At 33.9% G+C, this 23663-nt stretch overlaps 3 protein-coding genes across 12 annotated transcripts in view; 2 read left to right on the forward strand and 1 right to left on the reverse strand.

Annotated features, from left to right (window-relative positions):
- Positions 1-15168, forward strand: LOC100186493 (glutamine-rich protein 2). Of its 7 annotated transcripts, none has more exons than XM_026834197.1 (26): positions 1-381; positions 564-674; positions 1116-1238; positions 1674-1767; positions 2091-2214; positions 2670-2760; positions 3103-3198; positions 4177-4260; positions 4745-4873; positions 5298-5393; positions 5992-6069; positions 6228-6264; positions 6637-6722; positions 7109-7293; positions 7625-7856; positions 8348-8470; positions 8721-8795; positions 9166-9276; positions 9946-10046; positions 11011-11157; positions 11363-11464; positions 11712-11852; positions 12852-12956; positions 13246-13363; positions 14030-14204; positions 14625-15168. In XM_026834197.1, exons 3-26 carry the CDS (start codon positions 1119-1121, stop codon positions 14663-14665), a joined length of 2691 nt encoding a protein of 896 aa, XP_026689998.1. In that variant the 5' UTR covers positions 1-381; positions 564-674; positions 1116-1118; the 3' UTR covers positions 14666-15168. The 7 variants fall into 7 exon arrangements, with proteins under 7 accessions (XP_026689998.1, XP_026689997.1, XP_026689999.1 ...); XM_026834196.1 differs by having other exon boundaries at positions 1119-1238; XM_026834198.1 differs by having other exon boundaries at positions 564-600; positions 1119-1238.
- LOC101242598 (protein Daple-like) overlaps positions 14098-23663 on the reverse strand; it is a 28157-nt gene continuing 18591 nt past the window's right edge. For 3 of the 4 annotated variants that reach the window (XM_004225918.4, XM_026834182.1, XM_026834183.1), the window contains exons 28-31: positions 22690-22802; positions 21939-22141; positions 21504-21565; positions 20679-21041 (exon numbers count right to left, since the gene is read on the reverse strand). In XM_004225918.4, the coding sequence (XP_004225966.2) occupies positions 20998-21041; positions 21504-21565; positions 21939-22141; positions 22690-22802 (422 nt within the window). In that variant the 3' untranslated portion in view covers positions 20679-20997. Of the gene's footprint in view, positions 14216-20678; positions 21042-21503; positions 21566-21938; positions 22142-22689; positions 22803-23663 lie in introns of those variants that run through there. The other variant, XM_026834181.1, reaches the window with a different exon arrangement.
- Positions 15934-20763, forward strand: LOC100186491 (ceramide synthase 1-like). Its single transcript, XM_002127319.4, has 7 exons — positions 15934-16944; positions 17304-17460; positions 18217-18397; positions 18656-18817; positions 19306-19456; positions 19922-20010; positions 20459-20763. Exons 1-7 carry the CDS (start codon positions 16699-16701, stop codon positions 20487-20489), a joined length of 1017 nt encoding a protein of 338 aa, XP_002127355.1. The 5' UTR covers positions 15934-16698; the 3' UTR covers positions 20490-20763.

Raw genomic sequence — 23663 nt, forward strand, 5'->3', positions numbered from 1 at the left:
AACTAAACAAAAATGAATTGTGGTTGTTATAATTATTTACAAAACGATTTACATAAATCAATGTGTTTGATCTATAACTGTGTAAACAAAATATACCATAGACTGACCTTAAAATTCGATTTTAAAAACAGTGCTTTTCGACAAAAATTAAAACACGCTGTCGCTGAAAATGTTCCAATAAAGGGACTTTCCCTTAACTATTGTGACGTCATAATTCAATAAAACCAGCCGGCTTCTCTTGGTTGCCAGGTAACCGTTTTAGTGTGAAGTTTAAATCCCTTTTTAACCCTTTTTATTGCAGAATTGTACAATAAAAGCTTGGAAAAATACTTTTAAATGGTAAATTAAACAAAAAAGCATATAGCTGTCAACGATTTTAAGGTAAATACTAAATTTGTGTTGTAAAATGTACATATTCATCCGCGTATGGTTCATTTCTCAGTTGGGAGTCTTGAAGTGAAGACCGGTTTTACATAGTTCGCTGTATCACTTGAACTATTTCGACATACCAGACGGCGCCCAATCGCGCTGTTCTAATATAGATTCTTTTAACGGTCTTACAGACAAAGAAGAATGAAAGTTTAAGCTGAAGAAAAAAAGGTTAAGAACATATTTATTTGCGTTTTGTATTTTCACCCCAATTTTTTAGGAAGTCCTTGTTATAAACATTCAAGGTAAGATTAGTTAAATTTTTAATAATTTTAATTGATTGTATGCATGTACCGACTTGCTCTTTTATGTGTTTTTTTAAGTATTTAATCTTTATTAGTTTTGGTCAGTCTTTATCATACTTTAAAGGGTTTAGTAAAAAAACGTGCACATTTATTACAAAAGTAACAATATGACATAATTTGAACAAAAATACGAAGTGAAATTCAAGCTATGATACCAAACAAACAATTAAACGTAACTGTATTACATTTTAAATGTTACCTCTGGAAACACTGCAAATATAAATATTGAAACTTATATATTTATATATAATATATATATATGTTTAAACATATGTTTTAATATATTATATATGTTATTTTATCTGGATGAGGTTTATGAGAAATTAAGAACCTAGGATTTAGGCCGGAAATAAATATGTTTAATTTACTATTAATACCCAGCAGATGTCTGTCACATTATCAACTACTCCTGCTTCTGATACGGAAATGACTATCGATGGAAACATTAACCAAACTGAGAAAACACTCACTGAGCTACTGGATTTATCACTGGGGACACCAGAGGTAAAACTTTCAAAGAAAATTTTGAATACGAACGACTGTAACGATTCTAAACTTAATACCGATCGCCAAATTTACGATTATTAAGCCAAACAAATCTTATCTGTTTGTAGAATCTATGTAACAAATTTTGTTTTAAATTTGAATACTTTACAATACCTTCAACAGAATGGAACCTCCATTGTAAATGTTTACCTCCTAATTATTTGCTTGGTTTGTCACCAAGTCAAAATGATTTTGCTTCTAAAATACCTCTAAATTAATTAGTAATTTTTTTGCTTGGTATTTCACCAAGTCAGATTAATTTTTCATTTGAAATATTTTGAAAATTAATCAATAAATTGTATAGCAGATAAAAAGACTTAATTTGAAAAAAATAAAACAATCTTAAAAATTATTTTTCTGAAAAATCGTTAAAAATTATTTTCCTTGTTGCAGATAGGAGCAGTCAACTTCAACATTCTCCACACGCTGTTAGGTTCAATACTTAACAGGCTTGACCTTCAAAATGTGGTTACCGAAGTTAGCACGGGTATGTAGATTGATATAGTGTTGTATAGGATTCTGCATTTTCAATTATTTTGTAGTTATTATAAATCCTTTTTCAATTAACTTTTAAAAATTATATGTATATATAACCATTATTTTTTAAACATTACAAAGAAACTGTTTATTTTTCAAACAATAAACTAAAAAGCATTATTTTTTAAACATTACAAAAAGTTGGTTATTTTTTGAACAGTAAAATTTAGTGCACTAAGTTTTTAAAAACACTTCGAAAAAATACCAAAAGAAATTATAATTACCAAACTTATTGCGTAAATTTCAGATTCTTTATTATATATCTATCTACAGATCACCTGCCGGTTGTAAAGTCCAGGTCTGTAGAAGTGCTGGACAAGAAAGTTTCTCAGATGGAAAATCGACTCGAAGTTTTGAACCAACTGCCAAGCAATACAGAGATAATTGAAAAAGCGAAGTAAAACTAAAATATTTAAAAACTACTGTATTGGCTTTGTTTGTATTTAAAAAAAAAAAAAATTAAAAAAAAACAAAGTCAAATTAAAATATTAAAAAATACTTTATTGGAAATATTTTATGTTATTAATTTGATATGAACATGTTAGTAATACAGCACTGTGTCAGTCTATGTGTAAGGTTTCTGTGTATTACCACAAGTGTAATTTAAAATAACTATGATTTGAATAGCCTAACATTGTAAAATAATTTTATTGATTTTTGTGTTAAATTTGTTCATGGGAGTAATTAAATAGTGAGTATATTCTGTTTAAATCATTGTACCGATATCTTAACCTTTGTAAACCTTTACCAGAAATGTAGGATTAAACTAACAACATGAACAAATAAGTTTATGTAGCTTTATACACATAAGCTCACTTAAGTGCACTTGATAAAGTCTACGTACCCTCGTAGGTCTGGTACTGCAATAAACTCTGCCGCTGATGTCTGGCAACACTTGCAGTTACAGAAACAAGTAGAAACAAATGAAACTGGCATAGAAAAGGTAAAATAAAACAAAAAAAAAAATAATTTATACAAAAAAAATTTACACACAAAAATATCGTAAAACATTTTTAATAAATTGTTAAAAAATAAATCAAAAATGTTTTTATATTATTTAGGATTGGACTCTAGTTTTTTTTGTTTGACTTGTCAATACCAGTTTATCATTTTGTAGAAAAATTAACATGCATATAGCCAGTTTATTTATTAAGCGCAAGTAAATATTTGTATTTAACCATACTGTAAGGCTGCGTGTGCTAAGCAAATTTGGTTTACATTGCCGTGAAGTGGATGGACAAGTTTAAACAAGCGAATGTGATTTATACTTTGTGTGTTTTATCAGGCGCTGTCTTTAATTGATGACTTGTTGCGTGAAATTCGAGATTTGAAAGTAAGACAGGAACAAATGGAAAAAGACATGAAACAGTTTACAGACCAGGTAAAATCACTAAAAACCTAAATTGAAATAATATGAAAACTTAGTCGTCATTATTTGTATAAATTTTTTACTTTATCCAAGCAGTTACATTGCATAAAAATCTGGAGCTTTTAATATTACCTACTTTTTATACCAGACATAATACAGTGTTATGTTGTTGTATATAAAGTGAAACAGGATGCTGAGTAAATTATTTCACAATGCTGTAGTATTTAATTCATTATAAACCACAGTGCTATGCACAAAGATATTTAAAGATTTGCTTCTCAGCGAATAAAATTATATTGGTTGTTATATCCCATCAGCTGTACATGTGTTTTTGAGTGTTTACCTACTCGGTTTATATTACTACTAATCTACATCGTGTAATAAATGGTGTCACTTTAAATAGAGGGCTTTAAAATGAAATCCTTGTGTACAGCTGAAACAAGATTCATTCGTCTTTCCATTGTTCGCAAGCGTTTTCTTACGTGAGCTCTCTGGACCCTTTAAACTCAGTTAACAATGTCCGTGGGTAGTCATCCTATTGAATTCAGGCCGCCGCACTGAGTTACTCACAGCGCGACAATGAATGGCCCCTGCCGTTTATGTTTAATAACAGAGGGCACAATGGAATTTAAATCCTATTTGTCCCTTTCCATCTTAGCCAAAGTTAAAAGCACGTGCTTATAGGTTTCTATACAGGCGAAGTCTAGTGATGCCAAAGGCACAAACTTTATTTGATAAAAGGTGTTCCTATTTGAGCAGGGATCATGTGTTATAATGTACCATACTTTCTATTCATAAGAAACTTATTTGAACCAAAAATCTTTCAATAAGATTTATTACATTAAACATTATGATATTCGACTATTTTTAGTCTTCTGCCTATATTTTACATGTAACATATTTTATTTTTAATATTTTACATTTTATTGTTTATTTTTTACAACCCCTTTTTGGCTAAAACAACAAAATAAAATCTAACTTTTCATTCAGGCAGGGGACTTGAGTTCCATTAAATCCAGACTCAATGCAGTTGAAGCTTATGAGAATCGGATAAATAATCTACAAAAACAAGTAGTAAGTCATGATTCTGTGCAATTTATATAATATAGATGCATGTTGCAAAAGTTATGGTATGATAAACCTATTAAATAATACAAAAGTTTTTATGTATACTGTATAATAGGATGGGGGATGATAGAACAGCTTTTCATTTTATTTTATTTTTGCTTATTTAGTAGTAAACAAAGAACAATCAAAGAATTATAAAACCGTATCCTCACGACTTCCATAGACCGTTGTTAATTGTTTAAAACACAATCAGGATATTTGGATAATATGTGCTTAAGGTGTCCTATCTCCCCCAACCCTACTATTTAATTACATATTATACGAAACTGTTTTAAATATCCAAGCTGTGTGTAATAAACATACAAGATTTAAATACCAAATGTTGAAAATGGTATTTTGTATACTGTTATATACAATTGTGAATTATCATATCTGTACATGTTATATTTCTGTGTAAAATAAATTGTAAATATCACGTCTTTGTTTTCAGGATGAACTTACTTCAAAATTAAGCAAATACCCTGATGCAAGTGAATTTGAAACCTATATAACATGGCCAGTACTTGAGGAGGCTTTAAGTCAACATATGAAGAAGATTGAAGATTTGCAAAGACAGAAAGTAACTTGAAATATATATAATATAAATGTCACATTATGTTATAGAATCTTAAATTAATTTTTTTTTTTAAATAATTTTAATTTATTATGAAATGCATTATTTTAACACCTTTGCATATAAAAAAGTATTTACAGTATATTTTATATTTTTCTTGTTCTTTATGTCATGAACACAGTGTAGTGGGAGGTGATGGGACATCTTTCCATTCTATTTTCTCCTCCCAATCGGTAGTAAACAAAGAAAATTCAAAGAATTATAAAACCATATCCTCACAACTTTCATAGACTCCTGTTATTGTTTAAAACATGATCAAGATACCCGAATATTGTATGCTAAGGGTGTCCTGTCTTCCCCCATCCTACTTACAGTGTTTCGTGTTCATGCTTGTATGTAAGTTACTACAACCTTTATGCATGTTGTATAGGATGCATTGGATGAAATCGAATCTCCTATACCAACACCTTCCACTTCAAGACCAACGAGCTCAAGACTTAGTTCTGCAAAAGAAAGATTCCCACAGGTTAATGCCGTATTATAATGTAGACTTATATTTGAGTAACTCTGCTATATCTAGAGTAATATTTTAGTTACCTTAGTATAGGTTAATAATCCAATATATTGGAAACTTAAGTTTGCGTAACTCAATTTAAAGCCATCTTTTAGAGAGCTTTATGATTGGGGACATTTTTTTCCAATGACCAATTTTCCAATTTTTCCAATTTATTTGATTCTTTTGTTTACATTTTTTGTTTTTTTGGCAGTATTTATAATCATGACAAACTATGCAATGTAGTGTTAAAAGTTACATTTAAGTAATTCTGCTACATCTGAAGTCAGCAACTCCTTTGGTATGGAAGTACTCTGCTTTACCATTGCCCTTTTTTAATTTTTATTTGGCAGAGTATTTTTTTAATTTTGATTTGGCAGTATTTTTTAAATTTTGATTTGGCAGTAAGCATGCCAAAAAATGTGAGTAATATAAACACACCTGGTTACAAATTAAACATCACAATTCCGTGTTTACAATACATGGCGTAAGTTTGCGGTTTCAAAACGCCAGACGTGTTTGTTTTGTATTTGCCCTTATAATAACTCTGACTTTGTTTCACAACTACCAGGCAACTGAGATGCTGGAAAGAATTGGAGCATTGAATGATCGCCACAATGAGCTTGATGAAAGGGTGGTTGTGTTAGAAGTAAGATCAACGATGTGTTAAAAATTATTTTTTTTTATGCTTGAAATAAATTCTTTTTATTTTTTAATTATTTATTTATTTATTTTTTTTAATTATATTAAAAATTTTTTTTTTTTATGCTTGTAATAAATTCTATAATTAGATTTTTTTCTTTGTAGGAAACCATGCCCACCAAAGCGGATAAATCGGATATGTGTAAGTGAAAAGTTATTGTTCAATCCTAAATTTGGTGTATATGTGAATAAATGATTGAATGTAACTTACTTCATCCTCGCATGGCCGAAAAACGTGTCTGTTACTTTGTGGGTGATTATTTTTTGTTATGTAGCTGCGTATGGGTATGCCTATGGTAAGACAAAACATGTTTTCATTCTTTTTTCTCCACGTTCCAATTTCTAGTAAACCAAGAATATTTCCATAATTATATAACTGTGGTCCGAAAGGAGTGTTGTTAATTGGTAAAAACAAAATCAGAAAATATGGGTTTTTAGGTGCTAACAGTGTCCAATCTTACCCCATGGTACCTTATATATATATAAACTGTTTTTATCCATTTTTTTGTTTTAGCTGGCCAGGCAATACCTGATGATATCTGGGAGCAACTCGCAAAACTTAAAGAGAATATTTCAGTGTTTGAAAAAGATAAAGAAAGGGTAAGTTTTCATAGAACCATATTTGTGGTCAAAAAATAATACATTTTAATCTAATCTATTCAGTTGTTACTTGATGTTTTTAGACAGCAACTAAATTATCGACATTTTATGTAGTATTCATGATTTTTAAAAGGTGGTTTTTAAATAGTTATCTTTTTGAAGGGTTTGATTTCATTTTCAGTTTGATCGGATGATTTTTGTTTATGTCTTTTCACTGGGCCAAAATGTTTAAAACGCAGGGATAGCTAGGCGCCCATTCCTAAGAAAGAAATCTGACTTTTTGGTTGTAATGTTTACTGATTATTGTAGTGCAGAAAATTTCACAAGATAGGCCTGTTTCCCTTGCCACCCCAGCTTTTGTATCTATATGCCCTTTCTATTTTAAGATGAATGAAATGTTGAGAAACCAACAAGATAGCATTGATTGCATGCTATCCATGGGGGGAGGAAGGGAGAGGACAGACGGAGGAGAGAGCTCCGGATATGAGTCTTCCGGAGGATCAGCAGTGGATGTTAGAAAACTAGAGTTAGCATGTCAGAGATTAAGTCAGAAGATGGGAAACAGTTTTAAGTAAGAGGAGTTGATAGAAAAAGCTCAGGTGTAAAATGGTAGCCGTTTTTCGTAAGGTTCGAACACAGGTAGAATGCACAGGTCTAGTTTTGAAATGATTTGATTGCATACAGTTTGGGCTCATGCCATGGTAAAGTCTACAAAATATAGTTACAAAAAAAGGTGCTCAAACTTTATCCAAAAAACTGAAAAAAGGATAAAAAAGCGCCAGTGCAAATTTGTAGCCAGGTTAGAATTTAGATAGAAATGCATGATAATACAGTTTATGTTCATGTTGTGCTATAGCCTGTAACCTTATATAGATTTAAATATAAATTACCAATAATACCAGGGAGTTACAACAAGCCGATACTGAGTTATCGAGCACGAACAAAGAAATTAAATCCTCCCTCAATGAACTAATGAAGCAGTTTAAGGATTTGAAAAAACAAAACGATCAGTTAAAGCAAAACCAGGGAGCACTTGCTCGCAATCTTAGCGCTCATAAACCCCAGGAAAAAGGCAGTAGAGAAATACTTGACGCTCCAGTGCTGACACCAAAACGTAGCACACTGAAGCAGCAGGTAGGCTAGCCAATACATATGTGTTTTGAGGTACATTTAGTTTAATCATGTGTAAAATGAATTTCTTCGGATATTCCAAGCATCTTTATTGTGTAATCTACAGATAGTAATAGTTTCTTTAATTAGGAGCCTAAATGCCAATGCAAAGGTACTAACTAAAAAGGCGTGACAATTTCTGCAATACTCTGTCTTATAAATACATTGCAACCTACGACTATTAAAACATAATACTAAATCTTACATGGAATAGGTTGGAGGTGGTCTATTTTTTTATATTGATATTTGGTAGTAACCAAAAAATATGTACAGATTTATGTAACTGTATCCTCATCCTAATAACTCTAAAAGGGGGTTGGTAATTTTGTTAAAAACATGATTTGGAAATATGAGATAATGTACTAACATTATCCATCTTTTCCATCACTAGCCTAGCATAGTTTACAATGACATGTGTGTCATAACAATTTACCTTGACATGTGGTTATTAATAGGAAGCAGCTACGATCACCAACATTCAGAATGCTCTGCTCAACCTCCAAGCTGAAATGGAGAAACTCAACAGACTTGTTCATTCTGCTATTGATGAACACACTGCAAAGCAAAAGCATATCGATGTAAGTTTAAGAATTAACCAACAGAACGTATGTATTAATTTAAGAGTTAACAAATCAATCAAATGACTGTATGTCCTAAGATTTATGCATTCTTACAATTACTTACTTGGTAATTTGTAAACACTAAGAGAGTGAAATATTACACATGATTTGTAACTCCTAAGTTGGCCTGCAACATTGGGATAAACATGTGACCTTACTTTAATATAAATTTCTTAATTTTTGCAAAATTTTCCGTACCAATTCACAGGCATTATACGGATACGTTGAGAAACTTGAGGAAAAGAAAGCAGACAAGGAGAATGTAAAAATGGAAATTGACGTTGTAAGTTACATGATACAACATACAAGTACTCTTAAAGGTTTAACTGCTAGTGTTAAAAGAATTGTAGTAAAACAAAGACGTGTTTTAATAAAGCTATTTTCGTCTTGTATGGCTGTGTTACCACAAAACTGGTAAAGCACCACATTCCAACGTGCTGGCCTTGTTGTTTGTCCTGTACTTAAAAATATAATATTTTCTGGTGTTAAAACCTCCAAATTTTTTTTTCTACAATTGAACCAAATAATATCATTAATATTTTGTCTGCAAATCGTTACAATTGAAGCTATAGCCGTTTACCACTATTCAATGTTAAGATAACTTTGCACTGATCTATGCCTTGTAGTAAATATCCATGTCCATTGTTATACAGAAAGCAGACAAACGTGCTTTGACAACCAAAGTCAACAGATCTGACTTTGACACAACGACGAATGAGATCACAAAAAATTTGGATGATATGCTGGAAAAAATAATTGGACAGGTGTGGTTATTATGCTTATTTTATCATAAAAATAAAAAGGGGTGTCTAAAAATCTTGTATTTAATTTTTATGTCAAGCAGGCCATTAAATAATTTGGGTATTTTTTTATTGTTTTTGCGATTTCGGTTAAACAAACTAAAAAGAAATCGCAAAAACAATAAAAAATGCCCAAATCCTTTTACAGCAAGCATAGGGTTATAAACTTGCTGTAAATTTTACCAGTGTTTGGTTTGAGAGCTTGCCAATTAAAACTTATTGGAATTCTGTCGAGAGTTTTGTGAAACTAATAAAGTACGGTGGTTTGTAATAAAGTTGTGTAAGCAAATGTAACCTGTCTGTTTAAGTGGGGGCTAAAACAACAACGCCAATACTCAAACTTGTTGACTGGCGCACTCAGCTGGACTAGCCATAAACCCAAGATTGCTGTGTTTGTATTTTAACATAAAGCTGGAGAGGCAACTATTCAAATAGCTTGGAAACTGACGATTGATACAGTTTCTTCACGTTAAGTTCTAAGTAGGGGGTTAGTGGTACATGTTACACCATAGCAACAAGGTGATCGGCCTCTAACGCTAGCTAAGCTCACAACATGCTAACCCAACAGCCCCTTACGATAAACAAAGCTATAAACATAGGCTTCAATTCTTGTAAACCATAATGTTACTACAGGGCAATGATTGGCAGCGTGCGGTAAACAAACTGTCCACAGACGTGGATGGAAAATTGGATCGAATGGAGTTGGAATCATTGAAACAACATCTTGAAAACAGGTGTGAAACTAATTTAAAGCTTATGTTGCTTTATAAAAGTAAAAAAATAAAAAGATGGGATGACACCTAACTCTACATCTATAAAATGATAGCATACTAATGAAAAGTTTTCATTTGAGACGGTGTAAAAAATTTAAAGCTTAAATTTTGCTTTCTAAAAGCAAAAAAAACATGAGGTGACACCCAACTTACATTTGTAAAATTACTAGCACACTAATGATGGCTTTTTGTTTAAACATCTTGAAAACAGTGTGACAGTAATATAAATTGATGTCACTTCAAAAAAGCAGAAGAAGTTAGGGTAACACCTAGCTTTACATCTGTAAAATAAGTAGTACACTAGTAAAGTTTCATATGGGGATTGAAATTCTCAATTGCATGTTCGTCCAACTATGATTGATTTTAATTTCTTTTATGACTAGTAACATGATAAAAGGTGTTGGACTTCAGTTTGTGCCCGATTATTCACTTACACTACTTGTTTACATTGGCGCTAATGGAACACTCTATCATTATTGAGTTTTACTTAATTGTATTTAAGTGTATGAGGTATTGGACTTTAGTTTGTGTACATTAACTTACTTACAATACAGTAGCTGATTACACTATGATGGGCCTTTCCTTGCGCAAACAAAATAATTACTTTACTCAATATTACAGTGAATTTAGATACATCATCCATTTGTTTGCGGAAAACTTTCACGGAGCAACACATTTTTAAACTGTTTACTAAGAACTAGAAGCAATGACATTACCATTTAGTTTAAGTGATATACAAACAGACTAGTTGCTTTTACTTTTATAACTTGCGCATTGTATATTTTAGCATGTAGAACCTATAATACAGCTGTTTTCACACACCTTGACTTGGAAAAAAAAGAAAAAAACTTATATATATATATACACACTAAAAACAAAATAAACGAGACCAGAATTCCTCGCAATAATGTCAAATTCTACTCAGGTTAAAAGCAATGCGGAAACTATTGGAACAACGACCTGTGAAAGAAGGTTATTCTGATGGTGATGACGCAGCTGGATTCCGTAAACAGCTCATTCAAAGTTACCACTGTATATCATGTGACAGGCCCGTGGAAATGGCACCAACAGGGTAAAAACACATTCAACACTAAAATGTTTACCCAGTGGTCACTAATGGGTTGTCTAAATTATCAGTCATACAAAAACTTACCCACAAAGTTACATACGTGGTAACTTGTAGGCTTGCACAAAGTGTTTAAAACAGAACACCCGTGTTATACTTTTAAACTGACGCTCTTTCCCGCACTTTTTTTCATAGCGTATTTTTCACACAGACCTGTACCATCCATACCAGCTACTGCGGGGCTTCCAGCGACAAAATCAGTTCGACCGTACACCTCATTCGAACTTGACCAGATACGGCAACAGGCACGAGGGTAAATTCTTTTTTTTCCAGCTGTTTTTTATGGGATTTTAGTTTAAATTACTAAAGACTAGGTCTATATTTACAGAAGTATATTATTGAACAGCATTAGAAAAATTGTGTCTGTTTTTTAGTCCTTGAAACAGTTTAAAAACTATGCTAATTTTTAGGCAACAAAAATTAAATTTGAAAACTATGCAATTTTTGGAAAATTATGCAATACTTTTTTTACCCTACATACAAAAATTCATCATACACAGAATGCTGATCGGTAAGAATGCAGTAAATTTTCGAGCCGCATTAGAAGAGCGAGAGATGGCCAGACTGAGAAAATTAGATGAGTTGGCGTTCAGAACCCATTACCCAACACCAGGGCAATATCAGCAGCAAGTTCATGAAGGGTTAGACTGAGCCATAATACAGTATATTATAAGTTAGATTTAGACTTAATATTTCAACAAACAAGTTGAATTGAGGCATAACAGTTCAGTATACTATAAGTATAAGCTATAGTTGTGTTGTATCTTAGTCAGCTAAGAAGTTTAGATGTAGCATTTGTTTTATAAACGAATGTAGGTTAATTATCCTTGTGTGGCAAGCAATGACAGTCATAACAACACATAGGTGTCCATTTTCATACTCGTGTCAGCTTAACAGTTCTATATATATCTGTTTGTAATTAAGCTACAGAGTAACACAACATTTCCGTTTTGTAGAATAATTACTGAACAAATTAATACACATGACCGAAAACCCCAAAAGGTTACAAGGGTGGTTGCAAATCTGACCTAACCACCCAAAATTTGGTGCGTTCTGTACAGGTTGATTACTCCACGCAAGCTGCCTGCTATTATTCCATATGATAAGTTGTTGCGTGCACTCAGGTAACCCGAGTTAGCATGCTGGTGCCCAAGGTCAATGACCCCTGCATGGCCCCATACGCATGCGCGTTGTACCCCATTTCACCCACACCACGTCACCGTGTGTTTCATGCACCGCCGCAATTTTTTACTCCATTTCAAAAACACTGACGCTTAATCATAAAGTGGAGACGTATAGTACTGTGGGGTAAGATGGGATACCATTAGCACATAATATCCCATATTTCCTAATTATGTTTTAAACAATTAACAACTCGTTTAGAGGTTACGAATATGTTAAAAGTTAAATTTTCTTTGTTTACTACCGAATGGAACAAAAAATAAGTATGAAAACATGTACCATCTTACCCCAACCTACTATATACTCACTAAAATATTCAATTTTGCCATTTTTTCTCCAGCATGCTGGTGCACTTAATTATAAAAACGCATTCACCCCAAACCTAATTTGCACGCACCGCCAAACTGCTTTCGCGTCCTCTTTCCACTAAACATAGAGTCAACTTTGTTTTACTACAGAGAGGAAGAAGGAATGGAAAATATGATTCCCTCTGGTCGGGCATGCGGGGGTAACTACACACTAACATACCCTCATAGGAGATATACAAGACTTACTCATCTAAGGTAAGGATTGGATATAATGCATTGGAATACAGATTCTATTCTATGTGGGTATAGAATATGTGGGTGATCACTGGTGTCCAGCAGTGAGGCACGCAATGAAAACTGGGGATTAGCCGAGGACTGGCCCTATTTGTATACGAATACCCTACCTTTTAAGTATTACTTCAATAAGTCCTATTTTGTTCTTTCATATTTATCTTCTGTTTTTCTTTCATATAAATTATCTGTTTTGTTCTTCCAAATAAATCTTCTGTTTTTATTCTTCCAAATTTATCTTCTGTTTTGTTAGTGAACTGTGGCAGGAACAAGAAGAGGTCCTGGATGTTGGAAGAGAGGAAGTGGAGTTACAAGGACATGATGGACACATCTACAGAGGAAGACTTCCCCAGCTCCCAATTCCTATACAGGTAACAATATATCATGCATTCCATAAAGTAACACTGGTTTAAATTTCTTTTATGGTAGGATGGGGGAAGATGGGACTTATTTTCATTCTATTTTCTCGTTCCATTTGGTAGTAAACCAAGAACATTCAAAGAATTATAACACTGTATCCTCACGACTCCCATAGACCATTGTTAACTGTTTAAAACACGATCAGGATATTTAAATATTATGTGCTAAAAGTGTCCCGTCTTCCCCCACCCTGCTTTACTTAATCGAAGAAAATGTTTGTTTGAAATGCAGTTTCCATCGATATAGCCAGAAGCAAAAGATTGTCATGTGCTTATAAAAAATAAATTAATGCATTTATGGTTATGTGATTCCTGGCGGTTGTGGGTATTTTGCTGTACTGCAAACAATGCCCAATTGCTTTGCTTAATTCATTGTCAATTCGTTTCTTTGGTGAATATGTATATATTTTAGGTCATTTTTTTGTATATGGCTGACAATTTAGAAACCTGCTGAATTAGAGCAATTGTCAAGTGTTTTGCCCCCAAAAACACATGCCCACAATGGTAGCAACCCTGTAGACTGTAGAGGTTATGCAGACATGCTAAACACTTTGCCACGGCATTAGACCTTTTTTTGATTTTCAGGCCAAATAAGTGAACCAACTTACATTTTAACAGAATCGTAAGACAATGTCGCAAAGTGGTGGACCAGGATATGATGGAGCACCACAGCAATCCAATATCTCTCCACGCCCAAGCTCTGCTCGATTAAACGCTCGCCCGCCGTCTAGCGGCCGCCGTCCGATGTCTTCTGGAACCGAAAGACGCTCACCGCCTCACATTTCTCCCGATCGTAAGTCTATTCTGAATACAAATTAAAAGGTATTGAAAGCTGCGTGACAAATACAGTGTTTCCATTGCTTTTTGTATTTAAACAGTATAACAGCAAATTTAAATATGCTGACTTAATTTGACAACACTGTTAGCTGACGCGCAAATATTTGACGTCAAAGTGCTACTTTTGCAACGTTGTATATTTTTCAACTAACTACAATATGTATGCCTGATGGCGTATATAGTAGGGTGGGGTAACGATGGTCATTTTTTCATTCACAAGAGAATAATGTAAAGAAATAATTGACTGCGTCCTCCCAATTCTAAAAAAGCGTTGTTAATTGTTCAAAACACGATCAGGAAATATGAGATTTAGGTGCTAATGGTACCCCATCTTCCCCCACAGTACTATATGTTTACTGTTTATGTTGTTATACAGATTCAAATAGTCGCATTTCTGCCACAACGAGTGTCGAGTAACCGTCTCTTCAAACGACCACCCAGCATTGCCCGTTAAGTGTACCGAAGTATATTCAACTCTGTGCCTTTCTGTGTCTAAGCCATTTTATTGCGTAGCGCTTGTTCGTATATATATATTGCATGTCCGTCCAAATATAGTTGATCAACGCGTTAGCACTGTTCTTATACACCAACACTGTTGACTTTGAGTGCCAATCTCCGTCTTAATTTTACCAAAAGCAGTTTTAAACTTTTAACCAACAAATATCGTTCTTCCAGTGTTTTCTTATGTTTTTTCTTCTTTATTGGCCAAACGACCGTCCGAAAATTGTTGTACCGGTACGAACAATAACCTCTATGCTTCAGCCGACGCACGTACCGCATTATTTACTCGTTTTGCGTATGCAAATAGTATATTGTTCTAGGTAAACAAAGTATATATATTTATACGTAGTTTTAAGAAGCGTATGAGTTCTTGTAATTACTCTGTTTAGTTCGTTCGCAGAAATAAAGTATAGAAAAAAAAATCGATTTGCTTTTAAACTCAGTCAAGTTTTCATGCGTTTGTTTTGAGGGAAATCCTACTGTTTTGGTTTTAATATGGTTTTACGCCATTTGTTTTAAAATTATTTTGCTTTTTGTTTTATAAATGGTTTTTGGTAGATCAAGCAACAGTTTTAGTTTTATTGTTATATAATAACAAGCAAAACATGTGTAGTGATACATTCAATATATTGCCGCTTCACGCTTGTGTGAAAAATGCGGACAAGTTTGCGTGTATACCGCATCTAAAATATTAAGTGTAGCAAAACAATAGCTCAGACCCCGGCGGAGCGTAGTCTGAGCTATAAAAACTCAAACCAGAAACGATATATAGAAAAGTAAACTAGAATGTCTGTAACAGAATAACATAATTACGTCACAGATTACATAAACAAATTTAAATGTTTATTTAGCTCGGTATGCTTTCCTATTGGCGCAAAGCATGCAATTTAGCATTAACGTGCTTATAATATATAAAGAAGGGTCAAATGTACAAATGCGGTGGTAAGCAGAAAATCTTCGCAAGCTGACTTCCGATCACTGAGCAGTCATTGAAAAAGCCAGCTTGCGAAACGAAGTAACCGTGCAACATTTACAAACAGCTGTGTAGACATATAAAGTAGTTAACTGACGAGCTGGGCCGTCAAACACAAATGTTTTCACAGTTTTATCAGGTCATGAGCCTAACAAAAACAGCCTGTACAGAAGCGAAATATTAGTCAGCCCAATGTATAATTCATGTTCCGGGAAACTAATTATTGTTATAAGAGAAATAAAAGTACAGTACAAACGTCAATGCGAATACGTGGTTTGTATAATAGATAGAATAAGCGGTGCGGTAAATTGGCTTGGGTGCTTCTTAGACGCCTGCTGTGCGGTTGGTTTAGATATATACCTTGCTGTAATAAAGTTATAGGCTTCCAATTAGATTGGCCTGGCGCTTTTGGCAGACGAATTCGCATGTTAGTGTAAAAGGGACGTTCTCGCGCGTGTAGCGAGTGCATCTCGTTTGAAATTTTAATGTATTTACAGAGCGGTTGTGGCGGCTGCGTAAGAATGTTGAGTACCCGGATATTATAGAAGTTGCATCATGTCGTTGGTATTAAATTACAGCGTTGTAAATCAAACCACCTAATGTATTAGTTTGTCCAGTTGAAGCCAGCAACATGTAAGCTAGCAAAATCATTCACACGAAGGGTACTGGGGGTCGTATGACTTCCTGTTAAATAGTATAGTATAGTATAGTGGTCTAACTTTTGCCAGTTAAAGAATAAATGCTAGTTGGTTAGAAGCCTGGAAGGGTGTCAGTATTGTAGACAGGGTAAGCTAGAATGTAGTGAAATGAGTACCAATTTTGACAGAATGATCAGAAACAGTTTAAATACAGTTTTTTTATAATATTATTTTACTCTTCTGGGCCGCACAAAAATAGATGTATCATTACGTTTAGCATATTTGTAGTTTCTTCTTAAATCCTTAGTTTTATTCTAGGTCAAATAGATTTAAATCTAATGGCAGGTGAAGAATTAAACTATTACGCTCAAAAGTATCCGAGTTACAAAGAATTTGTTACTGACGTCAGTACCGCACTGTCCAGCAATTGGAATAAATTGGAAACGTACGATCTTACACCTTCAGGCTGGTGGTCTGTTTTGCGACAGCACGGCTCATGTACAGTAAATGATATCGTTGGTATAATCGCAGCGGCCTATCTATGGACCATCGCCAGAGAATTGCTTACAAAAAATGTTTTTAAGGTAATGTTGAATGCAAAATACCGGATTACATAACGTAAAAGCGTTGGATTTTACAAAATTTCTCAAAAGAGTCAAAACGAATTGGTCACGCGTCATTACAGTTAACATCACACCATAAACACGCGTATACTACAGTGCCAGACGAACCGTAGCCAAGTACATTATGATTATAATACAGTCCGTTTTCACTTGGTTCAAGCATACATTGATGTTTCGCTTAGCCCGGGCAACCGGTTTACAAAATCCAAAGTGACATTTCTAGGCCTATACGTAAATGCCAAGGGTGTAAAATTAGCACACATATTCTGTTTCGATCTCTGATATCAGATATGATCGCTAACACGTTGTTTTAACTTTAGCCACTGGCAAATGCGGCCGGATTGGCAAAAAAGGAACAAGAAAAGGCGCCCGAATGTATGTGGAAGCTAACTGTATCCACAATTGCGTGGTTGTATTCGGCGTTTTTGGTTCTTTACCAATACGATGTTTTTTATCATCCCTCCTTAGCAATTAAAGGTCAGTACATTCACCGTACGGATATGATAACATCAACATTTTATCGAACGACTCGTGCCAAATAATTTAACGACTCGTGCCAAATAATTTTCGTGATTTACTGTCCGTGATGTAACCGGTTATTACATATACCACGTTGTCGGTGCTGCATGGGTAATACTTCCAGAATGATAAAACTTAAAAATTTACTTTGCAGTATGAGTTATTCTAGCAACAAATAAGTCATATTTACTGTTAAGGCCAAAGTACATTGTAATTTTATTTATAGTAATTTATACGAAATCATATAATACAGAAATTCATGTTTTTAATGTTTATGGTAGTTTAACACATTATATTCTATATTTTCATGTTTTCTAGTCATATAGAATTTAACAATGCCCGTTTATAGTCATGTATAATAGGGTGGGGGAAGACGGGATACCTTTAGCACATGGTATCCAAATATCTTGACCATGTTTTAAACAATTAACAACGGTGTATGAAAGTCGGAAGGGTGCGATTTTATAATTCTTTGAAAATTCTTTGTTTACTCACGGTCGTGGTTTACAGCAAAATGGGACAACAAAATGGAATAATAAGATGTCCCATCTTTCCCCACTCACTATATCATCTAAATAGTTTACGGTCTGATTGTCGTCTGGTATAAGCGTAGGCGACTTTCTTGCTTGCGCGGTATGTAACGAAACTAGTAATTAATTTCAGCGCATGTCAATACTCAATATGTTACGGTCAATTGAAACAAGTGTACTTTAGATTGGAATCTCAAATGTACAGTGCCATGGGATTTGTACATCGCATACGCAGCACAGTTGAGTTTCTACGTACACTCAATATACGCCACCGCAATACTAGATGAATGGCGCAAAGATTCTGTAGTGCTGCTAGTACACCACGTTTTTACTATTTTGTTGCTTTCTTCCTCTTATTTGTTTAGGTAAGTGAAAAATTACTTTACAAATAATCAGACAAAATCTTTACAAATCCCATTTAATATTTATATTGCTCGCTTTTTTAAATTGTTGTCAAGTCACATGTAAAGCATTTTACATTTTGTACGGGATGTATATTGGCCAAAGCGTAGCGACTACAGAACTATAGGGCTTTTAAAGGAAGTCTGGCAGACACCAATTAACACAGTGTGACTCTAGTTATATAGTAGTACTCAGTAAAATCTAAACTGTACCGGTCGCAGGTATACGCATCTGGGTGCACTCGTTCTATTTTTTCATGACTTCAGCGATATTTTCCTGGAACTTACAAAGCTGACGGTTTATTTAAAAACTAAAGGCGGGGTATGGGAAACTAGATGTGAAACTTTATCTACAGCTGGCTTCATAGCGTTCGGAATCTCATGGTAATTAACTCTTTACATAAATTAGTAGGCTATATATGTACATGATTAGATTAAAATTTTATGGCTGTAATTCCCAAAATTCGTCGTTTACTTCGGTATTTCACAGGTAAAACTTGCATAAATTAGTAGACTATATGTGTAAATGATTAGTTTTCATTTTTGTGGCTGGAATTCCCAAGCCAGTTCGTGGATCGGCCTGTGAAATACCGTAACTGGTAACCATATTTAATTTCTCCCGAATCCCATGACTATTCGTATCAAATGGCATTTTAGGTATATAATAGAGCGGAGTAAGATGGGACCTCCTTTTATCTTATTTTCTTGTCCCATTTGGTACCAAACAAAGAATATTTACAGAATGATATAAATAAACTTGCGACTCTAAAAGAGCGCCATTAATTGTTCAAAACATGACCAAAAAATATGAGATTAAGGTCCTACCGAAATCCCATTTTACCCTATGGTAATATGCCCTATTATATGTACAGGTTCGTTTTTCGACTGTACTGGTTCCCACTTAAAGCAATCTACGTTGGTGCTTATGTCAGCTACCTTCGAGAAACTGAAGTGCCACCGTTTTACTTTTTCACGAACGGTTTGATGCTGGCCCTGCTTGCCATACACATTTGGTGGTTTAAGGTAAAGACCATTGATTCTTAAGCTTTTTTGTATGCTATACCCTTTTATCGAAGATGCTTGTCAGATTTACCCCAATATGTAATATGGCGCTCATATGCGATAGATTTTTGGCAACGAGTTGTTCAGTGTCTGGTAAAGTACTACAATTGGCACAATTTTTCTGTCCCGTCAACTGATTTGATTAGTAGCTCATTTACCCTCTAAATACGTGGAATTTACCCCCAGGGGTAAATTTACCCCAGTTTAAGAAACGCTGGTATAGACTAACTTAGGTTAAATGAATTTTCAAACAGTTTTCGCTAATTTCAGAGGAAACAACATTATGACATCACAAAACTACGTAGTGTGACGACATTTTTACCTTTATTTGACCGGTGTGCTGTTCCTATTTTTATAGCTTGGTACCGCTTATTTACTTACGTAAAGTTACGTTTAACTACGTTTTTACACGTACTGTGTTTTTAGTTCATTGTGCTGATGGCGTACAAAGTGAGCTTCGGAAAAAACAAAGAAGTAAAAGACCCGAGAGAGTATCAGAAGAATGGCGTCACCAGGTATGCCATAACACTCAATCCTAAATGCTAAACTAACAAAACGCCAGCTAAATAAATACAACAAGTGATATTTAACCCTGTTCAAACATATTAATCAAAGTCCAAGGTTATAAGGTTAAAGAGCTCGTTGCACGAAAGTATAGACTTATACACACTTATAACTTTTAAGTAAAATAGTAGGCTGGGTAAAGACAGGACACCATTAGAACATATTATCCAAATATCCTGATTACGTTTTAAACAATTAACAACGGTCTATGGTAGTCGTGAAGATACGTTTTTCTAATTCATTGAATGTTCTTTGTTTACTACCAAATGAGACAAGAAAATAGAATGAAAAGTGTTCCATCTTCCCCCAACCTACTATACATTAATTAGTTACATGTTTACTTCACGAAATATGCGTCTATCTTGTAAATGAGTCTCTTATCTTGTAATTTGTTTACAGAAACGGATTTCAGAAGCGAAAACACGCCTAAGCAAAGTCTTAAATGGGTGGCCTTTAATTCCATAACGCTTAAGACCACACGCAATATTCAATCATACTACATTCATTACTATAAACTTTTAATAAGCTGTGCAAATTTTTTAACTTTTGAGGTACTTTTCAAAACGATTTGTTGGCCGTTATAAAAATGGTACATACTTCAAAATCTTCAGAAATGTACTTTCTATTTGCTGTTATTTATTACATTAATTACTTACGCTAATAGCGTTTTAAGTACAATACAACTATAATACAAATGCTAAAAATCTGTCGTTTTAGCTTGTTATCTCACAGGTAAAAATGTAGAAAAAGACCTAAAGGTAACTTTACAGTGATTTTTAACGGTAAAATTTAGACTTAGGTAAATTTCTATACAAAAAAAACACAATATATTTATACAGTGAAGTAAATGTGTGGTGCAGACGGCGCAGTGTATGCAGAATAACACAGTGCAGGTGAAACACACGAGCTCACATGTAATCTTTGCCGTTTGGTGAACATTATGTTTGAATCACGGGGGAAGTAGCCATATCTTTGCGGGCGCCTGCAGTTGAGATTAACGGTTTAATTAAGCTTGATGTTATTTTATATAGGCAGGTCTACCATCGAAGTTCTAACACAAAATATATAATAGATGAAAAAAATATAAAATAAAGAAACATTCTTCCAAAAATTAAAATGAGACAGTTTAAAATAGCGGGCGTGTTTATCATGATTTGCTAAAACAACTTCGTTTTGTGTGATGTTACAAAACTTTAGTGGAATAAAAATAAGAATAATATGAAGTTAGTGTGCATTTACGTTTGTAGTTGTTAAGACACAGAAAATAGAAATAAAGAGAAATAGAGGTATTGTATACAGCCCTTTATGTACATAGCCGTGTGTATAGGTAATGGGTCGATAGTTAGCAAAGTTCAAACACGCGGCATTATAAAAGCATATTTAGACCCTAAAATGTTTAAGTACGTGGTATGGAAAAATTGTATATTAAAAAGAGTTAACTTACTAATAGGTGGCGTCTCGGTGCTATCAGTTCGTTCAATAAGTACACTCATTTCAGGGACCGATCTTTAAAGGTAAAATTGTTAATTTTTAAGAGTGGGATTGAAAAAACGACAGTTCCTGGGACATATTTTGACTAGAACTGAAAAACTTTAGATAGCTATGATTAATGGAGGCAAATGCTTGCGTGTAAAGCGCCAGTTGGAAACAAGATTTAAAAATGTTTTTTTTTGATAAAAAAACAAACAAAAATATTTTTTCTTAAATAAAAAAAACAACAAGAAACAAAACTAACCAAAATAAAAAAAATGTGAAAAAACATAGAAAAATGATTTTTTGTTAAAAAAACATAAAAAAAAGATTGTTAAAAAAAACACATAAACATTATATTTAGTTTTTTGTTAAAACAAATAAAAAAATAAAAGATTAGATTTTTTACCTTGATGGTGAAAACGGCAAACCTCTTCCCATGTCTTTACTGGATGCTGCGGATGTCATACTTGATCTTGAAGATCGGCCAGTAGGAATGGGAGGAAGAGGAGGTTTAGGGAGGGGAGGAGTGGATGAAAGATCTTCCTCTTCTAATAACTTCTCCTCCTCCGAGAGGATGCGGAGTTCGGATGCTGTTCTCTCGTTTCCAATCTGGGATAGTAACATAAAACATTTACAATCAAAATTTCAAATTAAAAAAACGACGATAAAAATTGCGAATTGAAAAATAAAAATTGCGATTTCAAAAAGTTACAAATTTAAACTAAACAACTATTTTAATAAATAACTTTTTTTCTGGTGAAATCCATGAGGTATAGCAGCACACTGGGTTTCGGGGTAATGTGATATTTCTGGCTTAAATATTAGAACCCACAGCGTGTCACGCTGTGGGGTTTCAACCACATAGAACAGAACTTTTAATTTAAAAAATACTCCAAATAAGCCAAAACAAGTTCTCGGCCAAGAACATTATGCGTTGTATGGATATATAGTAGGGTAGGGAAAGATGGGACACGTTTTCATTTTTTTTCTCGACCAATTTGATAGCAAACAGAAAATATTCAAAAAATCATAAAACCGCATCCTTACGACTCTCAGAGACCGTTGTTAATTGTTTAAAAAACGATCATGATGCTTGGATATTATATGCTAAAGGTGTCCCATCTTACCCCACAGTACTATAGATACTTATTACTTACACTTGAGAAAAAAGCCGGTGTTGTCGGGGGGGCGCTTGATTTGTAGTCGGGTGTGCTCTCAGATTTAGTTCGATCGATTTTTGTGCTGACAAAGCTCCCGTTACGCGGTACGCCTGATAAAAGATAACGTTGTTAGATTAGGCGTGAAAATGTACTACGTCATTTTTACTATATATATATAAATAGTAGGGTGGGGGAAGATGGAACGACTTTGGCTCATAACATCCAAATATCTTGATCGTATTTTAAACAATTAACAACGGTCTATGGGAGTCGGGTGGTTACGATTTTATAATTATTTGCGTTTTCTTTGTTTGCTACCGAATCGGACGAAAAATTAGAATGAAACGTGTCCCATCTTCCCCCACCCCACTATATATATATATATATATGTGCGGTCGGTGAGCAGGCATGTAAAAAATAAAAATCCGGCCGATACCGGTTTGCATTTATATTTTTCCGGCAGTTTTCCCGGCGCGTGTGTTCTGACGTCAAATTTTGTATCTCTATCTAGCCCCGCGTTCGTGCGCCGATTTCACCATGTACGAGGCTTTTGGATATAAGCCTTATGGTTTCTCCCGCGGTCCTTCGTAGCGTAGAAATTTAATTAAAAATGTGTCAATCATGTTTCGTCTTTTCCCGATCAAAGTCTGTTTTCCGCGACGATTTTCACGTGTAACACAAGGTAAGTGTCACAGGACTAAACATTTAGCCGTAAAATTAAAGTTTTGCTACTGAGCTTTTCTAATAAATACGGCATAGTGTCATTTATACTACGCGCGACAAACTTTGTCCGGTCAACATTGAAATTAATAACAGACGCTAGTTTAAGCAAGGAATACTCTACTAGGATTGCTACTTTAATAAAACTATAAAACTAATCGGCGATTACCCAACTTACAGTTTAAAACTCACACGTTTCTAACCTGCAACGAATTTTCTTTGTAATAATAATTACCGGGAATTTATAGGTG

Source organism: Ciona intestinalis, chromosome 4 (genome assembly GCF_000224145.3).
Source record: "Ciona intestinalis chromosome 4, KH, whole genome shotgun sequence".
Lineage (NCBI taxonomy): Eukaryota > Metazoa > Chordata > Ascidiacea > Phlebobranchia > Cionidae > Ciona > Ciona intestinalis.